Genomic DNA, 22,701 nt, shown 5'->3' with positions numbered 1-22,701 from the left:
GGAAACGGGACAATCGATGGTTTTACGATTTACCTTTGACCTTACGCTCAGTAAACTTTCTATATAAAAACAGATGAAATGGAAAAAGATTCCGTACAGGTTGCTACTTTTCATACGCAGGTATCTCTCTTCGATCATGCGTGAAATTTCATTGTTACCGTGTCACGAACAGAGCTTCTTGTATCGTTCCGTATAGCTTGCTTTTTGATCCTCGTAGTCGAAGAATCTCGAACTCGCGACGAATGGGATTTAGTTTCACTATAGTTTGCGATAATTACACCTTGTGTTATTTGTCGTTTGCTTTCGAATTGCCTTTTGTCAAAATAGGCTTTTCTTTTTCATTTTGTAGTTTTAGAACGTTGGCAAACGAACGAAAGGAAAAATTTGTCCCGTTTGTAAAATTGACCGATTAACTTAAAAAGCTTTCTAACGTGTTTAACTTATCCCTTGGTTTATATCGCGGAGGCTGACCTAATTGGCAAATCAGCGACGCTGTTAGCCTGTGGACAGTCCAGCTAGTTTGGCAAGATATCTGGAAAGTCAGCTAAATGGAGGTGCGGGTCGCAAGCCAAGAGGCAGAGTTCCATGTCCATTGATTACCAATGCGCCAGGGTACAAATTTATGACACACGGTTCTTGTTATTATCGAGCGACTGCCTAATAATAATTTATCTGGCAGACCATAAAGCGTATAATTAGGACTGCACTTGTGACCTCGGTGAGAGTAAAGATTACAAAATTCACGAAAACATTAAATAGTTTATTTGCGTTTGGAAGAACATTTAATTTGCTATCGAAATTATTATCGTTATTATTATTATTTAATCGTATTGCAGACTTTGTAGAGTTACACGCTATTGCATTTCGTGATATTTGCATATTTATTTACTTCAATAGCCATCGCCAACTAATGTAAATATAATATCTGCTGTTTACGTAATAAGTTCTAATAAGTTCGATGAACTGTTAACGTTCAAAAGCAATATTATTATGTTAATATGATAACGTTTTGAAATATTGAATCCATTGCAAAATTGCTACAAATTGAAATTGATTCGAACGTTATATATATATATATATACATATGAAGTTTATAAAAAATACCATGAGATAAATAAATTAGATGGATGAGAATCATTATACGATATTACTATACGCGGATAGAAACATCGTAATAAAAATATGAAACGTGAAAATTTAATACGACTTCTTCCTCCATTTTGATATAAAATTTCTCTGTTCTGCTATCTTCTTTCTTTTAAAAATATAAGGTCTACTCGCATAAATGGTAGTATAAAAGGAAGCAGTATAAAAAGAACTCAAAATCACTGTATCGATAGGAAAGATAAATATAAAGAACGTGGCGTCGTGTACTACAATGCACTTGAAAAATATTGCCTTTTAAGTAATAAATCCAGCGTTTATAATAATAATAGTATTAATCGTGACGTACGATATTTCTTTAATTCGAAGAAACTAACAATTTGGGAAAACCGAAATAATTAAATTGCTTGATTAAATCTACCTAATACCTTTATGGGAAACGTATCGTATATCAACGTTGTATACAGTGTAGTATCGAACCGAAGCCAGCTGTGGTGTCACTGGGAAAACTATAGCCAACCTAATGAAAATTTTGCTGAAATTTCGTTCCAAAATTCCTAATTAATTAAACTTGTCGCAAATTCTGTCATTACAAAGTTACGAATAAACAGCGAATGATATTAATTGTTGTGCAGTCAGGCAGAAGTCAAATTATTACAGACGAATAATTATAGTTTATATGGTATATGATGAATATGATTTGTAATAGATTTAGTTAGCATCTGCCACAATATACGAAGTTTCAGTTTCCATTATAAAACAAAAACTTTGAGTCGTTCAATTACCATAAGACGTTTTTCAATGCTGCAGTTTTACTTTTTACAATAACGCAGCATTATTCTTCGCGATACTATTTGTTGTGTTTTGCTTTTAATATTTTAATTAAAACTCTCGAGTTTCTAAAGCAATATTCTTTCAACGTTAAGGTTACTGCTTTTCTTAATTTATATCTTATCAAAAGTTTGTACGCGCGCGCACGAATAGAAGGTACTTCTTTATTAACTCTTGATTGTAATACTAAAGGTTGTTCGAAAAGACAACGTTATTAAACAAGTAGATTTATATATTTCATCTTTTTCATTTTAAACATTAATTCGCGCAACTTAATCGAACGATCAAAGAGGAAGGAAAATTGCTGTGCAAAGTGGTGTAACGTCGTTTCCGCTTCTATCAAACTATTAATTTTATCATATCGATTGATATCAATTTGATTTAATATTATGTTCCCAGCCACGAACTTATGGAAAAATACAACTTCGGAGGAAAATCATTAAAAAAAGAAGCAAAAATTCGGTGACTGGACGCAACGAAATAATTTTTTTTTCGACGCGATAACGGAAAATAATTTGTATGGAAAAATGGTGGATAGAGGCGAGGTCGAATTAACGGGGATAGATCAAGTTACTTTTAACTTGCCAGTTATTCGTCGTATCTAGCTGTTACATTTCGTTATGTATGAAAACAGCCGAATATATGTTGTAAATACTGTTCTGTTATATAAATATCGAAATATCCACAAATTTCTTACGACATAATCGTTAAATTGCATAGAAAGTATAATGTGAAAACCATGTCACGCGGTGAAAATAATAGAAGAAGGGTTAAAGGTGATGGCCTGTAATACGTTTTAAGAGCACACTGTACACGTAAAAGTACGCTCAATTTAGACTTTTCTCGCATGTTTTACTTCTTACTTGTTTCTTCGTGGCGTTTAATACGCTTTTTTACGCTATTATTTAACCACTGGCATCGAGCAGTATATAAATATTTCAGCATCGAATAAATAATACGTAACATATTCACGAAAACAACGTACTATCGGTATTTACTTTAAAATTTATTTTTACATGTAATTTGATTTGTAGAAGAAATCGGAAAAACTAATTTCTTCACAGTTGCAATTTGCAACATAAATAGAATCGATCGGCGTTGATCGAATATTTTATTCTTTCTTTTTTGCAGACTTTTAAGTCGTTGAAATATTTCGTATACATATACGTGTATCTTTTTAATTATATATAGACACTTGTTCTTAAGCATTATGCTCCAGAAATATCACCCTTAATAAAACCCTTAAGATTGAGGGAAAAATTATACTTAGATTCGTATTGATGTAAAAATATATTAGTAAGATAAAGGGATAAAAATATTGAAAGGAGGGTTCGTGTTCGTTGGCAGAATTAATTTCGTACGTTTTGTTGTAACCGTTTGGTTAAATAATTACCATTCTTCTCTCCTTTGTTTTTCTCTTGTTGCTTGCAGCCACGGATATGTTATTTTAATATAGGTTCTTTCGACTCTCAAACGCTACATCTAAATTGGACGTGAAATTTGGTGGTAAATGTGAAACTATTGATCCGAGTAATGAAAATATTTTTATATCGTTTACGTTTAATATGAAATGTTGCTGGGTTTCGAGGTATTGGAATCTGGTTGCCGTAGCGTAGACCAGGTCGAGAAATTTATTTCTACGTTTTATAGAAAATAAGTCCAATATCTTGAAACCGTTCGTGCATTTATATAATAACTTGGTAAGAATTTCGTTTCCTACGCGCAAACATTCTGATCCGCTTGACAAATATTCGCGTTTCGTTCCGAGGCTGAACATACGCGGAAAACGTTTCTAATAAAATTATTATAAATCAATTAACATCGTTGGAAAGTATTTTCATGGGAAAAAACGAACGATCGTGAAACATTTAAAATTTATAATGCGTTTACAACGAACGAATAAGTTGGGAATAATAACGCAGGGATAAACGAAGCTTATCCAGTATCGTTTCAGTCGATCGACGACAATTGTATCGCGAATACCGTATACATAGTCGCTTAATTAAAATTCGCATCTTCCTACGCACGAATATCGTGGCAAGGAATTTGAATCGCATTGAATACCTGCCACTTGTCCACGTCGAAATTCTCACTCGTATACAATTTCAATTTCCACGCGGTTCGTATCCTCAGATGCATCGGATCGCGTTTTAACGCTCGATATCGAATGAATGCGAGTCGCGAATTGTATTATGCGTTTCAATCTCGCAACCATTAATCCGATTCGCTTCTATTATATGGCGGATATTTTACGAAACAGAGTGAACGGTATCCGTTTTTGATTCGCGTATGCGAATTAATCGTAGGTATAGTTTTTCTCTGGCTGTTGCTATTTCAATAGAACCTTTGATAAAATTGTGTAACAGAGAAACGAACGTATCCGATTTTTCCGTGTGTTTTGCCCGATGTAATCCATATGGGATGAGTCGTGAAATTGAAAGAGATCGTATCACTCGTTTTTATGGAAATAGAACAAATGATAGAAGAGGAAACGTCGTGCTACTGAAATAGGTTATTAGCTACTCGGATGACTCTGTTGACGTATAATTTTACGATCCATCGCGAAGCTCGATCTATTTGAAAAAGATTTAGCGGCTTGTAATACGATATCAGAATTGCTGAAGTTCACGAGAGGAATTTAACGTTCGAGCGCAATCTGTCGCTAAAGCTTTTTTTGTGGTTTACAATTCGATAGGATTATACGAGAAAGTTGAAAGTAAACATCCCAAGTTCGATATCGAATACCCCAAGTGCCTTTGCGTTCGACAAAGCGATCTTTGTCGTCGACTTCATAATTTATTCGCGGATTATCGGGATATAAAGCGTTTGAAATTTTCATCAAGAAACGACTTACGATATTTGGGAAGGAATCTTACGCTACGATATTTTCCAATTACACGGTTTAAATTTCTGATTTATCTAATGGACGATCCTTTAGAAACGCACGTATTCTCACCTTTTATTCGGTGCCGCAAAAAAAAAAAAGAAAAAAAAATACGAAAAAACGTAGAAAATCAACGTGCCTCGAGTCCAATCGCATCGCTGTAAAATTTGTAGCGGTTCTCTAGTCAGATATATCCTTAAATCACTACGAAATTCTAGATTCTCAATAAAGTTCTGTTTTTATGAACCAAGGCCGGCATATTATGCCGCTAAAGCAGCTCGTTCCATTCCCTCTTGTTCACGTTCCTTTCATTTCTTTTTCTCGGTCTGTTACTCGTTTCCCTCTGCTTTTTGCTTGCTTTATATTTCATGCGCGCTGCCTGCGTTTCCCTCTGGTTTTCCCTTGTTCGCTCGTTTCTTCGTGTGCAATGCCGGCCCGAGAGGCCACGGAAGCGTAGTGCCAGTCGGCGTAGCATCAGAAGGGATAAATCGATTTTGTTTCGAGCTAAAAATAAGCTTCTCATGGGAGCTCATCTCGCGAAACTGGCGCGCAGTTTCTTCACTTACGCTTATCTCTTATCACACCTACAGGACGTCAGGGATCATCAAGGTGTTCGTATCAACCGCAACTGGTCAATAGTTTCCTCCTGTCCGCGGACTCGCACACCCAAGGATTACGATACAAACCGGTTCTCAATTTCTCTCGGGAATCTCGTTTAATAACCGCGGATTAACCGATCACTTGTACCGTGCACCGTCTTCAATAATCAGTTGCTTGTTAATACGCCGATTATGTAAACCGCACAATTTTATCGCGCTATCTCGTGCTTCAACGCTAGTATTTACCTAACGGTTTGTCACGTATGTAGATGTTGGTCTTCTTCGATTAAACAACCGAAGTTTACCCTTTGAAAACTCATAATCGACGCGACTTGAGAAAACTTTTAGATTGTCAAACTTTCTTTGCCAGATAAAAATAACACGCGCTTTTAATATCACCGCGCGAACTAACGATTTCCATTATCTTCCACGGATTCTTCGTTTCTACCGTGCCATCTTCAATAAGAATAGAAATGAAATACAGAAATAGATGACGACACACAAAGGTGTTAACTTAAACTGTTTGCAAAAGGTGAGTGGCGGTTTATAAAATACGAACAATCTTTTTGATATTCCACGGATTGCGTATACGCAGCGATTGCTATTATAAATTACACTCCGCGTGTAAAATAAAAGCTTGGAAATTTTATCGTATCTGCTTGGCAACGTGGATATAGTCGTTTATTTCGTAAGTTTGCATTCGGTTAACTCTTGCGGCGGTAACAAAGAGAAAATTGCTTCACTCGCGGAATTCCACTAATACGTATCATGTAGCAAAGGAAATAATCTGCATAAATTAATTTTATATCGAAGCGGTTTAGTAGACGTTTATTACAGAAGCTTTAAACGGCGTAACATTGAGCGGCGTTCCGTAAGTCGTTGCAATTGTGGCTACTGTACAGTTCTACGAATAAGGGAAGTTCTGTAGTTTAGTTTCTAATTAAGTATACATTATCGTCGTTAATTTACCACCATTGCCGAAATGCATCTGCTAATTGGTAGCTAATAATTATGTAATCTTCTCTTCTACTTATCTACTTATCCCTCTTCGAATATTTTCTTTGTTGAATCATCGAAATCGAGAAAGCTTTTTCTCTTCCGATAAGAAATCGAGGATGGAATCAGGCACGACGCGACGCCCCCGCTAAATTTATGACTGACGCAATATGCGTAGAAAATATAGGTATAATCGTACATCTTAAAAAATATTTTAAGCACGAAAATAACATTTCACGTGCTCCTTTGTGACAGATTATGAAAAGGTTATAAATAGTAACGGTGTATATGAAACCGGCAATGGCGTTGTTTTTCACAAGAGAATTTTCAAGTGACAAAGGCTTACAACAGGTCACGGGATATTTTTAGTGCTCGGTGAAGTTATTCCAAAGAAAATAAAAGTGCTGTAATACCCTTGAATATTATTATCGATTAATAATTATTATTGAATAAAAAAAGAACCACTAGCGCGATATTCTTCGTAAATAAAGTTCACATAGTTAATTCGTTCCTTTTGCCGCAGATTAATTTCTCCATTGTTCGTTTTTCATTGAAAAATTTCAAGCGAATTCTCGTCAAATCGTTTATCCGTTTTAACGTGAACGATGCAAGTTGATAGATCGTTACGAACGAATTGATAAAACTCTAACTCGGTACCGAAGCCGAATCAACCGACGCCTGTGGTACAGCGAGACATCTTCTTCAGGCATCTTCAAGCTCGTCTCAAGACATCAAAAGCAAAGGCACTTTCAGCGATATCGAGAGCTCTTCCATCGAAACGTTTACTGTTAATCCGCTTTGTTTCAATTTCCTTCGTATATTATGCCAGGTAGATTAGAGATGTACGTATTGGTAATTCCGTATTCGGATCGATAATGATAAGTGGCATCGGCAATCCCCGTGAAACGCGAACGTCTCAGAGCCGATGTGGCTTCATAACGTCGATTAACTTATTCCCCTGTGACTTTCTGCTTAACAACGGACGATGCATCGGCATGTGAATCGAGTCCCGAATAGTATTAGCGTTTCTAGTTTCTACCGAACCATCTTGTTAGTATTCATTGTTTCGTGACGTGGTGCTGTTATGCTCGACGACGTGATCATCGATTCGATGCGCATCGAAATGTTTCGATAAACGCAACGCACTACAACGTACTAAATTAATTATATCGATTAATTCGTTTCTCGTGTACAAGCAGATATAATTCTTAGAAAATTACCATACGTTATATCGATAAATCACCGACACGTACGAATCCTATTGAAATTTTCGTTTTCACGAAATATTTACGTTACCAGAATTTCGGACATATAGCGCAAATCTATTTTTCCAGGAAAACACACGCACACAAGGAATTTTTAAATATAACTAATTTAACTTATTTATAATTTATAATTCGTTGAAGTAGGAATAATTAAGCGAAAAACGAAAAGTTTGTTTGACAGTTGCTTCGTAAAATTCAACGTTATTCGCCAATGTATTCGAAGCGAAATGCGTACTTCGTTAATTTCTTTGATCATTTCCAACGTTTTTCGCTCGTTTAATGGCTTTCAACGAAGCGATTATCCATGAACTGTCTTTCTTGTCTTTTTGCGCTATCTGTAATTTCAGTTTGCCCAGTATCTTCGTAAAAAAGGAAAAAGAAAATAGAAAAAGAAACGATCGTTGGGATTAAACGTTTGCAAGCGTTTCTATAAAACGTTGATTTTTCGTAAACCGTCTAAATCTTTCATAAAGATATTTCATTTGTTTCAATATTTCGAACCTGTATGTTATCGATTTGTATTCGCGACTACGAATTCACATATTTTCTATTAGGTTGCCCGGAAAGTGTCTTTCTTTTACAGACACGTCTTTTACAACGACGCATCTTTATACAAACATGAAACCTAATCTATCAAACGTTGTGATCTTTATCTTGACGGAACAAAATGGATCATACGTAATTCGATAAAATAATATAAAACGAAAACGAAAGAAACTTTTCGGACGACCTAATGTTTATACATTATTATTATTATTTTACATTAGATACATGTACGTTACCATTATTTTTCATACATACTTGAGTGTATTTGTTTGAAATGGACATATATTCAATTAGCACGGATAATGTTTCCATTTATACGAAGAATGAAAGATTCGGTCGATGTGTTTAACGTTTCCTATATTGGACGTCGTAACGTAACAGTTTATCGATTAGAAATACATTTTCATATTAATTAGTATCATGCGTTATAAACGATTTTCATTTGCATCTCGAAAGTTTGTCATTGAAATCGACGTTTGAACACGATTTCTATGTCATCGAAGCGTAATAACGTGCAGAAATTAACGCGCGCTAATTTACGTAATTCACACAATACGCAGAGTAATTTTGCGCGAAATGTTCCAAGTGAATATCATCCGAACGAAACAGGATATAGAAACACGGTGTTTCGAAACTTTCATACGTTCCTAAAGACTATGTTTCGCGGAATGTGAAATATTTCTACACCGAAATAACTCGCATTGATTCGTTTGCCTATACAAGAGCACAAAACAAATTGCTCCAAGCCAGTGAAATTATTCGCAGTACTTTTCCCTCGACTTTAGATCTGAAAATAAATTGACGTGTCCTACGTGTTTCATTTTCCCTGCTATAATGATAAATGCGTACTGTTCCACGTTTCACGTGTACACACAGTATGTCACCAAGTATGTGCGCGCAGGATTAACGATACTCGCTGTAATATCTGCGATTTCGATCGTTACGTTAGAGCGAGAAAAATTAAGCGTGCAGGAAATGGAGGAAAAGATTCGTCGGACGATTCATCGATACCGACACTCGTCCTACGTCTGACCAAAGCTAATCTCTTCTACTTGAAACGACCCGATGCTTCCTTGTCGTTTCGCTGATTTTCTTTCGATTAATAGACGTTGAGATTAAGCAAGCCGTGACGATATAAGTAAACGATTCATCTTGAAAAAAACTCGCACGATATTCCTTTCAGCGGGTACCTTGGTTCATTCGTGGCAGAACTCGTCTCCGCAGCATCCATTCTTTATATCGTCGGCATAAACAACGTCCCTAGGAAGTTGTTCTTTCCACCAGCTAGGCGGTGGACAGGGAGCTGTTTTCCTTCTCGCTTCCGTTAAATATTTACAGTCGACGTCCGTTCCAATTTCATCCGGCTGTAAGAGTGGCTGGCCCGTATCTGGATTTGTACTTCGTTCACTATACTTCTGTATTTGTTCAGTCGGATTCGACGGCTGAAAAGGTACGATTAGTTCATCGAGACGGAAAACTGCTGCCCCTACGTATCGCTGCCTCGTCCGCTTCCGATTTTCTTCGATTCCAATACACGTAGGAGAAGATAACGCCTGGCCGATATTTCGTAGTTTAAAAACAGGAAAACGTATGCTGTGAAATCTGTGCTGGATTTAGTACGCGCCAGATTAAAACACATCGAACGAAGCTGATAGTTTGTATTTTTATTTCCACGTATCGTCCACGTAAAATCTGTTTTCGTCGCTGTACTTTCCTCGTTCTTTTTATTTGTCGAGTTGCGTTTCGTGGTTGTCCAAGCGGCGGTGAAAAAAGAATACAGTATTTTCGTTGGAATCTGGAGTACCCTTCGCGCATGAATTTAAATTAGGCACAGAAACACGCTGAAATATTAATCTGGAAATGCTCGCGAAAATTTTATGAACGAAACACCGCTGGTTAGAAAAATATTTCACGATTCAAGAAAGTGTTCACAGAACCTATGCGTAAAAGGAATAATCCGTTATCATTGTTTCTAATGCTCGAAAGAAATAATAATAAAAGCATTGTCATATCGTGAGATTAATTATTTCGTCTTTTTCATCATTAAGAGACAGGGAAGGTGTCCCTTTATAATTGGCCAGGGATTTAGCTCGTTTTGTTCGCGAGTTAATTCTGGCTGCCTGTCATAGGTAACGAGATACTCGCACAGCTAGCAATCAAAGTAATCACTTTTTCTTGTAAAGTGGATACAGACGATCCAGCAGGTAGGTACCTTCCGCTATCGAGTTTCTTCAGATCTGATTCGTTTTGTGACAATTTCTGACTTCGTCGGATGGAGAAATTAAACATTTCAAACAACATGGTCAGGTCATGTAATAATCGATGAAAGGTATAGTCTTGTTTAATGGCATTGAGCAACGAATGCCATACGATCGGATATCGAATAATTAAAAATTATCCGCTCAAGGGAACAAAGGTTTTTGTATCCACGATAAAACTTGTTGCTGATGCACTTTGTAGGATAATTTTATTAGAAAAGTCATAGCCGGGGAACATTTTTCAGAGAAAATAAAGCGTTTAACGTTAATACCCTTAATAATAATCCTTCACCGAGAACAGACGATATTCGCGAAAGAATTTTGCCACACTTTGCGTTCTTACTAATATTTTTAATGCAATTAGAAGTTGAACGATATTATAAAAGTTGGACGAATTCAACGTTGTGAAAAGAGCGATAATTCGAGAACCATTTTCTCGTACCAACATACGACATGTGCGCAGAACGTAATTAGGCGAATGAAAAGATAACGAAACAAGCAGAACCACGCGAATTAGGCTAACAAATGAGAAAGGTAGGATAGAAACACAGAATGGCCTTGTCCGCCTATCCCCTGCAGAGTATCAAAGTTAAAGGGAGTGGTTGGAGGCTGACTTTAATCCACGTTGGCCAAAGGAACATTAATTCCCTAGCGATGATTACTATTAATAGTCTCTCTTTCGTCGAAACGACAGTATACCTATTCGCATATTCGCGCGTTGTTTGTCGTGAATTTCGATCGAATCGCGACCTCACAGTTTAGCCAATTTTCGAAAGATGTTCTACATGTACATTTACAATTCCTCGTATATTTGATTAGTAAATTGGTGGATATATCACGCGTCGAATGCCTTTCCACAATTCTACGATTTCGACGAAAAATCGTTCGATTCCTTTACTTTATCGTACAGCTAGGCGCGATCGACGATCGTTCGAACTTGCAATTCCACGCTGAAACGGAATTCTGAAGCAAATCGTGACGCGATAGATTGCCAAGACATGGAAGAAATTATTTCCATTTGCCTGAGGATCTCTGTCATAAACCTAGCTGACTTTAAAACGGAGAGCAATTAGCACGACCTAAATATAAATGGGGCAAGAAAAGTTGGCGTTTGAACGATTTTGACGTTAATGAGAAACATTATTCAACTAATGCTACGTTTGTAAAGCCTCGCGTGCGAATAAAAGATTAGGAAACATTCGATATTTATTTTCTTTCGTACCGTTAACTTGTATCATATCGTACGATCGCGTTTCGAAGATAAACGCGTAATTATTCTCGCGAAGGCAGAACGTGAGAAATTATGAATTTGATGCTATACGAAATCATGGCGAAGTCGTGTCAGGCTTTCCGCTAAAGGTTATGTAAAGCAGGACAGATCTTTGAGGCGGATAACGCATGAATAAACTGCGGCAGTCTGAGAATTTCGTGGAGAAGCAGGAGCGCGGCGAAAACACTGACGTAATAGGTCAAGTGAGACAGAAAAGGGATTATTTCCGCTCTTCTCTAGGGATCCTATCATAAAACTTCCCTACCTTAATTGGCATCGCAAAAAAAAAAAAAAAAAAGAAAAAAATTGAAACTCGAGCACCGGGCGGAAAGGCGAGAGCCAAGAACCGTTTTCTCCCCTGAGAGAAACTTTCGTAGCCGAGTCGGCGGCAAATTGTCTGTAAGTAACGTCTAATATGCGTCCTCGTGGTGGAGAAAGTACGTGCTTGACAACCGCTTGATGGATTACTGGCGTCCCGTTGGCTCGCCTTGTACACAGGACCGTAATCGACTCGATAATAAGAACTTCTGGTTCCGATGTTTTTCTCTGTCGAGATATACCGATGTCGACGACAGATCTCTCAGAGATTTATTAAACGTCTGTCTTTTTCATCACTTTGTTTCAACGCTTTCGATCAGTTCCGGAATGTTTTACGCGAACTTATCGCGCTACCTTTGTATTCGTTCTTTCCATTGAAACGTACCTTTTTTTAAGCAGCGAACGTATTTGTCGTGAAGTTTACGGATGTTCGGTTAAGTCGTACGTCTACGGAAGAAACGAAACACGATCAATGACGTATCGCAACATGGAACATATGGAAACACGATTTCGCAATCTGAGAAATTAGAAGTTCGAAGCAGAGAGTGTCGAGCGATACTGAAAATCGAGGCAGTAGCAAGAAAACTTCTATCCGTGTGGCGCGAGAATCGAAACGCAGTAAAATTTGTTTGTAGTAAAAAGAACTAAATTCTTCGTGCAACGCCAACGCTACTCATCGCATCGATAAATCTACACTTTCGTTTATTGATAACATTCACTTTTGTATTAATAATACGCTTCTCGTGTATAAAACGCATAATCTGTTCGTAACATGTCGTAAAATATTTCCTTTCCACTACTGCGTTCTCATCTTCGTGTGTCTTCATGAAATTACTATTACTGTTAGAATAATTCAGTATGTTTCGTAAAAGCTTTCCACTTCGTACAAGGAATATCGTTTTATTTGTACACGTAAATACGGTTTGGAATTGAAAGCTTATTTGTTTCAATATTCGATACGAACGACCAAGCAACGAATTCGAAATCTCTCTCGCAAACAATTTCCCATCTTTGCGTCTTCTCACGACAGTTTCTCAAATTAATCAAGAATTTCGTTGACATCGATTTCGTCGACCTAAATAGTTGCATCAGTTGAATCTAGATTATTGCTCGTATCGCTGGAAGTTGCAGCGGATTCGAGTTTTGGACACTCTGTCAGCATAATTTCGTTGCAACTGGCCGTACACATCTTCGATCGTTGACAAACATACTGTACGCTCGTACGGTACACTAGTTGCCGACCTCGGACCGAGATTTCGTTTACAATAGGCCACATGCTCTCTCGTGCGTTCGCTCTCTCGTGTAGATCGTACGCTTGACAACATACCCGCAGTACGATGTCGCGGGTTATAATAAAACGCTTGAGTCAATACGGCGAAATGTACAATTACGAGTACCTGATCGGTCGGAATGTATTTAACGCCTGACTCGACATGGCGCATATTTTATCACGCCCACATCTCTGCCTTTTGTATATTTGTTTTTGGTTCATTGAAACTTTTCAATGAATTTTCGAAGTCCGAAGCTGCCACGCAACGACCCTATCCATCGCTACGGTTGCTATTGCAACGATTTATATTGAAACACGGTTTCTTCAAGATTTTCGTCGATCTATCGGGGAATGATAAACGAACGAGATTCTTTCAAATTCTTACGCTTGTTCTCGTAATTAGCCGTATCACCGACAACGAGCATAGCGAACAAGTTAAGTTTACACGAACTTCGCCGTAAACGCATCATTCCACAGATACGAAATGGAATTTGATTAATTATGCTTTTGCTACACTATGTGTTTCAGCACTGTTTCGCGATATCCTATAGAAGGGAGAATCAACGATCATACGAGCTAAAAGCGGCTACAGAGTCAGACTGCAAAACGTGGATCGAAGCTATACGAGAAGCTAGGTAACTATATATTATGTGTGTAATTTATAGGTGGAAATGAGCGTGATTAAAACGATGATATCTTCGCATAGTTCGGGTCCAAGGTGTTTAAAATATCAAAAGAAGCAGAGCTTAACGATATGAAAAGAGTGGAGAAATAAATCATAAAATAACTTCTTACGCGTTGTCCTTTCTCGTATTTTCTAAGATAGCAATAAGATTATTTTCATTTTTTTATTTCCGTAGCTCGCACGGCTGCCATAGATTTTTAGATCGTGGTTGGCTTGTCTGTTCTTTTTCACGTTAGTGCCTTAATGGTTTTGCCTATGTGACAAACGTGATCGCGCTGGCAATGCCTACAGGTGTGTCAAACGACCATAACGTTCTCTACGTGCGTCACTAACATCGCATGTTGTTCATCGTCCGTTCTTTTTTCTTTTGCCAAAGCAAGCGGGCAACCAACCGTTGCCCCTGATCCTTCTTTTATCGATTCACGACCATTATTAACAAAATTTGAACGAAATTTGAACGAAATTTCAATGATCAGAATCGGGGTTTCCTGTATTTTAACATAAAAGTAATTTTATCCGTGTCCGAATAGGATCAAGTAAGATCTGAAATGGATAAAGAGCCGGAGAAAACGTGCAGACTTATATTTTAATATTGTTCTCTCTTATCGAAGCCGACTTTTATAATCCATGGAGAGGATACGTACGAAAAGGATATCTTCTTCCTTAGATCAACGTGGATTTATATTACCAACATATATATTATATACATACGTACGTTTGCTCTTCTGAGTTACTGGTTTCTCTGATTACTATCATTTCACATTTTGCGACTCGACACGATGTAATGTTACTCGTATTACGTTCGCCAATAGCATGTTTTTGGGATGCTACCGAGTTTGCTGTTTGTCATCGCGTGAAAGGACTAGTGGCTATCGATTAAATTTCAGTTGGTAGGGGAATTGGAGTTATTTGCACTTGTACTAATAAAAATCGTTTGTTCGAATCGAGATATATGATACGGAAAGATATTTAAATAGAAAATGGTACGCTGTTGACAACTTTCATTTTCATCGGAAATTTCAATATATTCTAAGCTATCGGTGCATACGAAAAGAATGCACGAGGAAGACGGGAATAAAATGAAATTACCCAATGGAGATATAAAAGAAACAAACCATCTAATAGCGTACATGGAACGCTTAGACTCTGTTTTCTGATCAATTTCGGTTCGATACTACTTGAAACTACTGCACGCTCTTCCAAAGTGATTCTTAACTCGTTAATATGTCAAGCTCGTTTACAGTTGTACCGTCTACAGTGATTCGCGAACTCGTTGCAAATTTGAGATCGAATAAGTTCTTTAAAATTGTACCAAACGTCTTGAAGCTTTTGCAGATTTTTGGAGGGTTAGCTTACTAAATGAGATATAAAGGAAATTTGAAAAAAATTTCAATTGGAATGAATACAATTTTAAGCATACGATAAGAAAGTTAAAGAATGCCACGTTTACTTTTTTCCTTCGCGATTGCGAACAATTGCAATTTTTTCAAAAATTTTTTATGCGTCATGTGGTAAGCTCTAATCCTCCTAACTTTTAAATAAAAAGGGTTGCAACAGTTTTACGAGTCACTGTAGTATCTAAAATCGGCTTTAACAAGATGTACGATAACAAGTCAGATGGAATGCCATTCTAAAACTACTACGTATAAATATTGTAAAAAATATTGCAAAAATACGTAACTAGCGATAGAAAAGGACGAACAACACTAGCTTTCTATTTGTAAATTCATAGTTTAACATCTGCTGTAGCTGTATGTTGTTTATCAATCTCTGACTAAATCTACCACGGCTTAAGATAGTCAGAATTGTATTAAAATCTTTTACTTAGCTGGAATTACGATGAATTTTGACCTAATTAAAACGTAAGCACGGAGGCAGATATGTATCTGTTCCACTAGCAACTTGATTATTCATTGCAGTTTCAACAGATTGCTGTTGCAAAAGGAGGAGCTCGAGCAGAAGCATTTGCACCTGTTGCAGATTGTCGAGTCCGAGAAGACGGCCAAGTGGCAGTACACACAGCAATGCGAGGAGCTCGCATCAGAAATAAAGAAGCTCCGAGGAGAAGTATGTTAAACACTAGCTTCGCCTAATCTTCAAATAGTGGAATTGGAGCTAAGATTATTTCAATTAGCTAGGAAATTCACCCCGAAGGGTGTTGTCACGATTCTTCGTAATGTGACACGACGTCAAACATCAATTTGCATAACAACTCAAACGATTGGACACGTACTTATTTTCCACATAATACAAACGATACAACAAGAGAGACAAAATTATTCACATTGTTGCAACTATGACGGAAACGTAGTTACTCTCGAAACGTTATCGTCACATTCGTGAACAGGTTCCTGGGTTTCGTTACGGTTTAACAATGACGGCTATGGGAAACGTCGTAAACGTTTCCTAAACTCCGATCGTCCCTTGCCGCAACAGTATTTCGTGAGATAAGGATGGCCCGTTATGGTTACAGTCTGCTATACGATAAGGTTTCGTTAAAACTTTCTCCGATGTTATAACAACGAATCTAATTTCGCGTATAAAATGAATTACCTTTTTCCAAGAAACAAAGTACTACGAAGAAAGTATTAACAGCGATGGCAATTGGAATGAAAAATATATATATACATCGTGTACGGTATAATCTCTTACTTTCCATTAATATAATTAACAGATATTCGTTCCTCTCCGAGTATACGCATATAAAGATCATTAGAATAGGTAGCTCGATATTACAAAAATTCCTTGACCTGAAAAGTCCCGTATATTAAATACGAGAATGTCCATTCTAATTTATATCTTAAAATAAAAAAAGAAGGAATTCGCGTATTCGTATCATAATGAAAATTCTACTTTGTTAGTTCCCCTTTAATTAAATCGGCATAGTACATTTTAGTATTTGTCTATTAAAGCGATTTAAGGCCATATCACGCATTATACATGATATCGTGACATAATCTATCTCGACACTTCCGATAATTTCGAAGAACGAATTTTTCGAGTTTTTCTCGCTTTATTCTCACGTTATTTTGTGTGATTCGCGTTCTTGCAGCTGTGCACCCTGAAGAAAGAGTTAAGGCCTGTAGCTTCGTCGTATACAGGAAGACCGGGAGTTCAAAGGACCATGTCCCAAGGCACTGGCAGTTTATACATATCGGGATCCACTTTTGGATACGAGGCACATGGTTCGGGAATTTCAGCGTTTGGATTACGAGATATCAGCGAAGGCTCGATCGAGATGCAGAAAATTAAAAAGGTTCAAAGCTTCTTCAGGGGTTGGCTGTGCCGCAGGCGTTGGAAGCAGATCGTCGAGCAGTACATTAAAAGCCCTCATGCTGAGAGCATGCGTAAGCGGAACAGGTAGGAATTACTGTCCTTATTCTTTCAATCTTTAACATAAACACGTAACAATCACCTAAGATAGCAACGGTGCTGAAAGCTTTCTCGAATCTAATTACGATTATTAGATCAAATTCTTAGAATATGAAAACTTCAACGTTAAATATTTTTGTAAAGACGGCGATGGAAGATGGAACAAGGGATAAATTCAAATGGGATTAATATAGCGTCCTATCCTGTAGTATCTCAAACATTAACGCTATCTTACAGGGAACAGATGTGAATTAGTTTTGATCAATTAATTGATTTAACTGTATATGTTGGTTATACGATTACTATACGTGATGTACATTACAGGGTGGTTGGTAACTGGCGGTACAAGCGGAAAGGGGGTGATTCTACGCGAAAAAAGAAGTCGAAAATATGGAATAAAAATTTTTCGTTCGAGGCTTTGTTTTCGAGAAAATCGACTTTGAATTGTCGCTCGGTACGCGTCTACTTTATCGCGTCTCGTTATAACGGATCTCACTGTAGATCGTTGTATCGATGAAAAAATTAAAAAAAAAATTTTATTCTATATTTTCGACTTCTTTTTTCGCGTAGAATCACCCCCTTTCCGCTTGTACCACCAGTTACCAACCACCCTGTATACATTGATCTTGAAACAGGTGTACATTGAAATTGATTTACTTGCAAATAAATAGCCTGTCGAATAATCGAAACAACCGTGTACTGTATCGATAACAATTACGCTTTAATAGGGGTAATACGACTCGTATGTATCTGTGAAATGTCAGCGATAATATTTGTGTAATATTAAATGATATTCAATTACTAAATAGTGGTTTAACGCGACGTTGATTATGTAACATTGTTCGTTTCGAAAAGTACTTAGACGAATTGTTTATTACGGTACATGTTTGTCACCATCGAGCTTGTTACGTTTGTTTCGTGTTGCTCGTGTTCTCATTCGATTAAATACTCTCCCGAGACGTGTATTCGCTTAATAAATGTTTGATTGAGGAAAAGAACAGAACAAACAGAGGCAGCACTCTGTCCCTCGAGTCTCACGCTCGCTGTCTCACAGCAAAACAATTGCAGATAGCAAACTTTGCTTCGATAAATAATATAGAGCATTATTTGCCTGGTAGAATTTTGTACTTAGTACGCTATGTGCGCTGATTAACAACCAGTTTCATTATTAATTAGTCATTCAGACAATTGGCGCGGTTTTTGCTGTAATTTTAACCTCCTATACTCAGACATATTTGAAACATTATGTAAAAGTAGCGAAACGAGACGATACGTTATTAAATAATCATTTTCGGCTACCATATTTAAACGATGATCAAACAGCTGAATTTAATCTAAAACTTTTACTTATCGTAGGAATAATTTTATACTAAATTACACCTGTTTGTGTTTAGTTTGGATTTGGTATGGGAGCACGGAAAGATGAACAAAGCTTTGTATAAATTATATAAAAGCCATTAAACATATCCTAAATTCCTGTTAGACTTACTCTCTCAAAGGCACTTTGAAATTGATCTTGTTGGTATTCATCTTCTACCGCAACATCGTATAAGTACATGTACATGTACCTTTGCGCTTGTCTGCTGCCACATTCTCTCTGCGTTCCTCTGCTTCGCTCATTTAAACCAGGTAAACTTTGCACCTATTTCCAGAAAATTTTGAGACTCGTCCAGGATCGTTAAGTGCATTCTTTCTCTACATTCGGCTCTGTATTCACATTAGTCTAAGTATCATTCTTGCCAATTGTAGACATCGAAACTTTGCTACTGGCTACTACACGTTTGTACCAACTAAAGACGCGAAGAAACAGAAATAGGCTAAACTATATATTCGCGTTTAGTTTCAAATGTCTGTTGCATTCGGTGCTAGGATTTGACGATTAGGTCATAACATATATCGATCGAAGGAGGAGTAATTACGATCTGGCTTTTCGCTTTTATATCTCCTAACGTTACGATTTTACCTGCAACTCGTTAAAAGCCACTAACGTACGTAATATAAGTTAGTTGTAATTTCTCCATTCAGAATGACAACTCGGTGTGATATAAACATAGAAAACATTGTTAGTTAGTTGCTACGTGAAACTACAATCACCAGAGTACGAAGCGACTGTAATTTTAGTTTCACGTGAAACACGAAGATTCATTGGCGAACGCTGCGTCATTTCCTTCCAGGCATATTGGAAGTAATGATCTCTCGAGGCGGAAACTCATTAGCTTTGAGTGGGAGGCCGATTCGCTAATCGTACTATGCCTTCCACGTGCAGCTGCGATAATTATCCCAACAACTAATTAGAGGCAAAATGAAATTAATATCCTTGACTGTTCTTCAATCTAGCGGGCTAAATTATCATAAGTGGAAATATTCGTTCATATATTCGATTAATTCAAAATATATGTGTTCCGTTTCCCCGTGTATTTATCTTTTGCTTTGCCTAGCAGGGAGAAAAACAGAAGAAAAAACGGATTTTCTTAATATTTCAGCTTAGTGTTTCAAATGGTGGAAGCCGAAGAAGAATATACGGAACAGATGGAGATATTAGTAAGCTGTTTCTTGAGGCCTTTTAAGATGGCTGCCAGTTCAAAGAAACCCCCTTGTAGTCACGAGGATGTGAATAGCATATTTTTGAATAGCGAAACAGTGTTGTTCCTTCATCAGATCTTCCTGAAGGGTCTCACTTCTCGTATGGAGAGCTGGCCCACTTTAGTTTTAGGTACGTAGTTTCATTTCTATTAAGCCATTCGATCCAAAGATAACGTTTAGGTAACATTCTGGTTAATTCTTATTTGTTATTAATTGGCAATGTACCATATAAGATTATGTAACAATATGGAAGAATTCTTCGTTAGAATGTTGCTGTGCTAGCGATAGAAAGAATCATGTTCGGTGATTTCAGGCGATTTGTTCGACATGTTACTACCAATGTTGTCAATTTATCAAGAATACGTCAGGAACCACCATTACAGTCTTCAAGTGTTGACTGAATGCAAGCAATCATCACCTTCGTTCGCTGCATTGCTCACTAGATTGGAGAACAAGACTGCTTGCGGAGGACGTTCACTGGAGACCTTTTTAACGTATCCTATGCATCAGGTACGTCACATTATTATTATTCAATTTGCTTCGATAAACAAATTGATTAAACGTCGATTAACAGCGGTAAACCTTGAAAATCTATCCGTCACTTATCGATAGGAATTAATCGAGCTTTTAATTAACGGCTTTTATTTTGCTTTACGTATACAACATGCCTGGAGAAATATTTCCGGGTTTCTATTTCATCGGCCGATATTTCTGTCACGTATTGCACAGCTATTGACCAATTAACGATAAAAGAGAGTAATAATGTTACGAACAGTTTCCGACTAGTTGTGATCACCGGTCATAATTCTAGAAAATCCTGCGTGCCCCGATCAGCAAAATTGTGGCCCGTAGGTAAAGGACCACTCGATATGGAAATTTCATTTCGAAACAAAATAGGTTTCATTTCTTTTTCCACTTTTCGTTTAAGCGTTGGTGATTAAACGGAGCGGCGTCGCGCGTCGTCTTATTTTTCTCGTATAATGCATGTAAATTTTTGTCACGCTGTGCTCGTTACGGTATCTGTAAATTGTAATTACGCGTGGAAAAGTTTATTTTTACTAACAACGTAAAAAAATGCTAGGGGTTAACATTTATTATTAATGGCTGAATTGTTTCGTTACTTTATAAATCGATATATACATAGGAACTGCGTTGGCCACTTTCCCACGCAGCGCACATGAAAAACAAATTTTTTAATATTTTGAAGGTAAATTTATTTAGAGGGATTTTACGTATTAGAATATTCCAATTTTTCCTTATTTTTTCTACACTAGTCCTTTTTGCAGCATGCTGTCTTACCATTTTCTAATAAATATTCCACAAATAATTTCCATTATCGCGCTTGAATTATAAATATAGTATAATACGTCCTTTTTTTTTTTGTTTCGTCGTTTTCAGGGATTATACGCGCTTTATACCGTGTATTATCGCAACAACTCTTCATAGGATAACGAGACAAATCTCATTAAGTATTTTTTTTATACGCGACGAATGAAAAAAGGGCAAGAGAAGTTAGGAGTAAGAGAGAACAGTAAAGAAGGGGGGCAAGGAGGAGTACCAAGAAATTCTAATATTTGTACGAACATGACCTTACCTTAAATGCGATTAATCGGATTAAAGAGAATTATCTGCAGTGTCGTGCATGATACACGATGTAGTTAAATTTTGCAAAGCGATAAGCGACTGCTATCGTTGAATATTAATACCGTAGTTACATTTTCAAGACCTTGTTTCCTACGTGTTTTGGGTTTAAATACGATTGGGGTTAACGATTAACGACGTTTTAGGTAATACTATCCTAGAAATTGCCTGATACGTGGATTAATATTGTAATTTATATCTGACATCCAATAGAATTGATCGATGAATTCTACTGCAAGCGACTAACGTTAAATTGGATATTAATTAAAATAATTTCAAGGATAATAAGGTGACCAGAGATAATTTTCTGCACATATTTTTCAGATTCCAAGATACATTATTACGCTGCACGAATTATTGGCCCACACTCCTTACGATCACGTTGAACGAAAAAGTTTACAAAATGCGAGGCAACAATTGGAATATTTATCGAGACAAATGCACGACGAGGTACTAATCGTATATTTAATTAATCTGTTGGTTAATCATTCCAGAGCAACGTGTTTTGATTGCTTAATTCCGTAATATAGTATTAACTATTGATTATTGATATATTCAGGATTTAATATATTCACGTTATTTCAGGTCAGTGAAACAGAAAATTTACGGAAAAACTTGGCCGTAGAACGAATGATCGTAGAGGGCTGCGATATTTTACTCGACGTGAATCAAGTGTTCGTCAGACAGGGTGAGCGACATTACTCATTTTCTCTATGCATCTATTTTTATGGTAGTGCGAATATCTGTGGGAAGGATGGAAGAAGTTTAAAGTTGCGAATTAGTTACTTTCAATTTGGTCGATCGATAATTTCCATGTTCGAATTAGTATACGATTGATATGGTCGATAGGATAATAACTAAAAGCGTATCTAAATTTGAATATTTCACAGCTACTGTAATTCATTACAAGCACATCGTACGTACATTTTTCCTTTATTTCGGTTACTGGTATCACGAATTGCTTCACCGAGTAGAAATTTACATTTTCCTTTGCCAATGACGTCGGTAACGAGATTCTATCGAAGCTTCGCTTTCCCTTTACCTTGAACCGAGAAAATCGATGGAAAATTCTTGGACGC

The 22,701-nt window shown here is 37.0% G+C and overlaps 1 protein-coding gene across 6 annotated transcripts in view; it reads left to right on the top strand.

Annotated features, from left to right (window-relative positions):
- LOC126873944 (ras-specific guanine nucleotide-releasing factor 1-like) overlaps positions 1-22,701 on the top strand; it is a 56,937-nt gene that overhangs the window by 15,637 nt on the left and 18,599 nt on the right. For all 6 annotated transcript variants that reach the window (XM_050635347.1, XM_050635346.1, XM_050635344.1 and 3 more), the window contains exons 5-11: positions 13,870-13,976; positions 15,946-16,093; positions 17,079-17,386; positions 19,882-20,111; positions 20,295-20,491; positions 21,947-22,072; positions 22,208-22,310. In XM_050635347.1, the coding sequence (XP_050491304.1) occupies positions 13,870-13,976; positions 15,946-16,093; positions 17,079-17,386; positions 19,882-20,111; positions 20,295-20,491; positions 21,947-22,072; positions 22,208-22,310 (1,219 nt within the window). The remainder of the gene's footprint in view (positions 1-13,869; positions 13,977-15,945; positions 16,094-17,078; positions 17,387-19,881; positions 20,112-20,294; positions 20,492-21,946; positions 22,073-22,207; positions 22,311-22,701) is intronic.

This window comes from Bombus huntii, chromosome 15 (assembly GCF_024542735.1).
Source record: "Bombus huntii isolate Logan2020A chromosome 15, iyBomHunt1.1, whole genome shotgun sequence".
Taxonomy (NCBI): Eukaryota; Metazoa; Arthropoda; class Insecta; order Hymenoptera; family Apidae; genus Bombus; species Bombus huntii.
The sequence above is the reverse complement of the archived record's forward strand: the minus strand, read 5'-3'. Positions and strand labels throughout refer to the sequence as shown.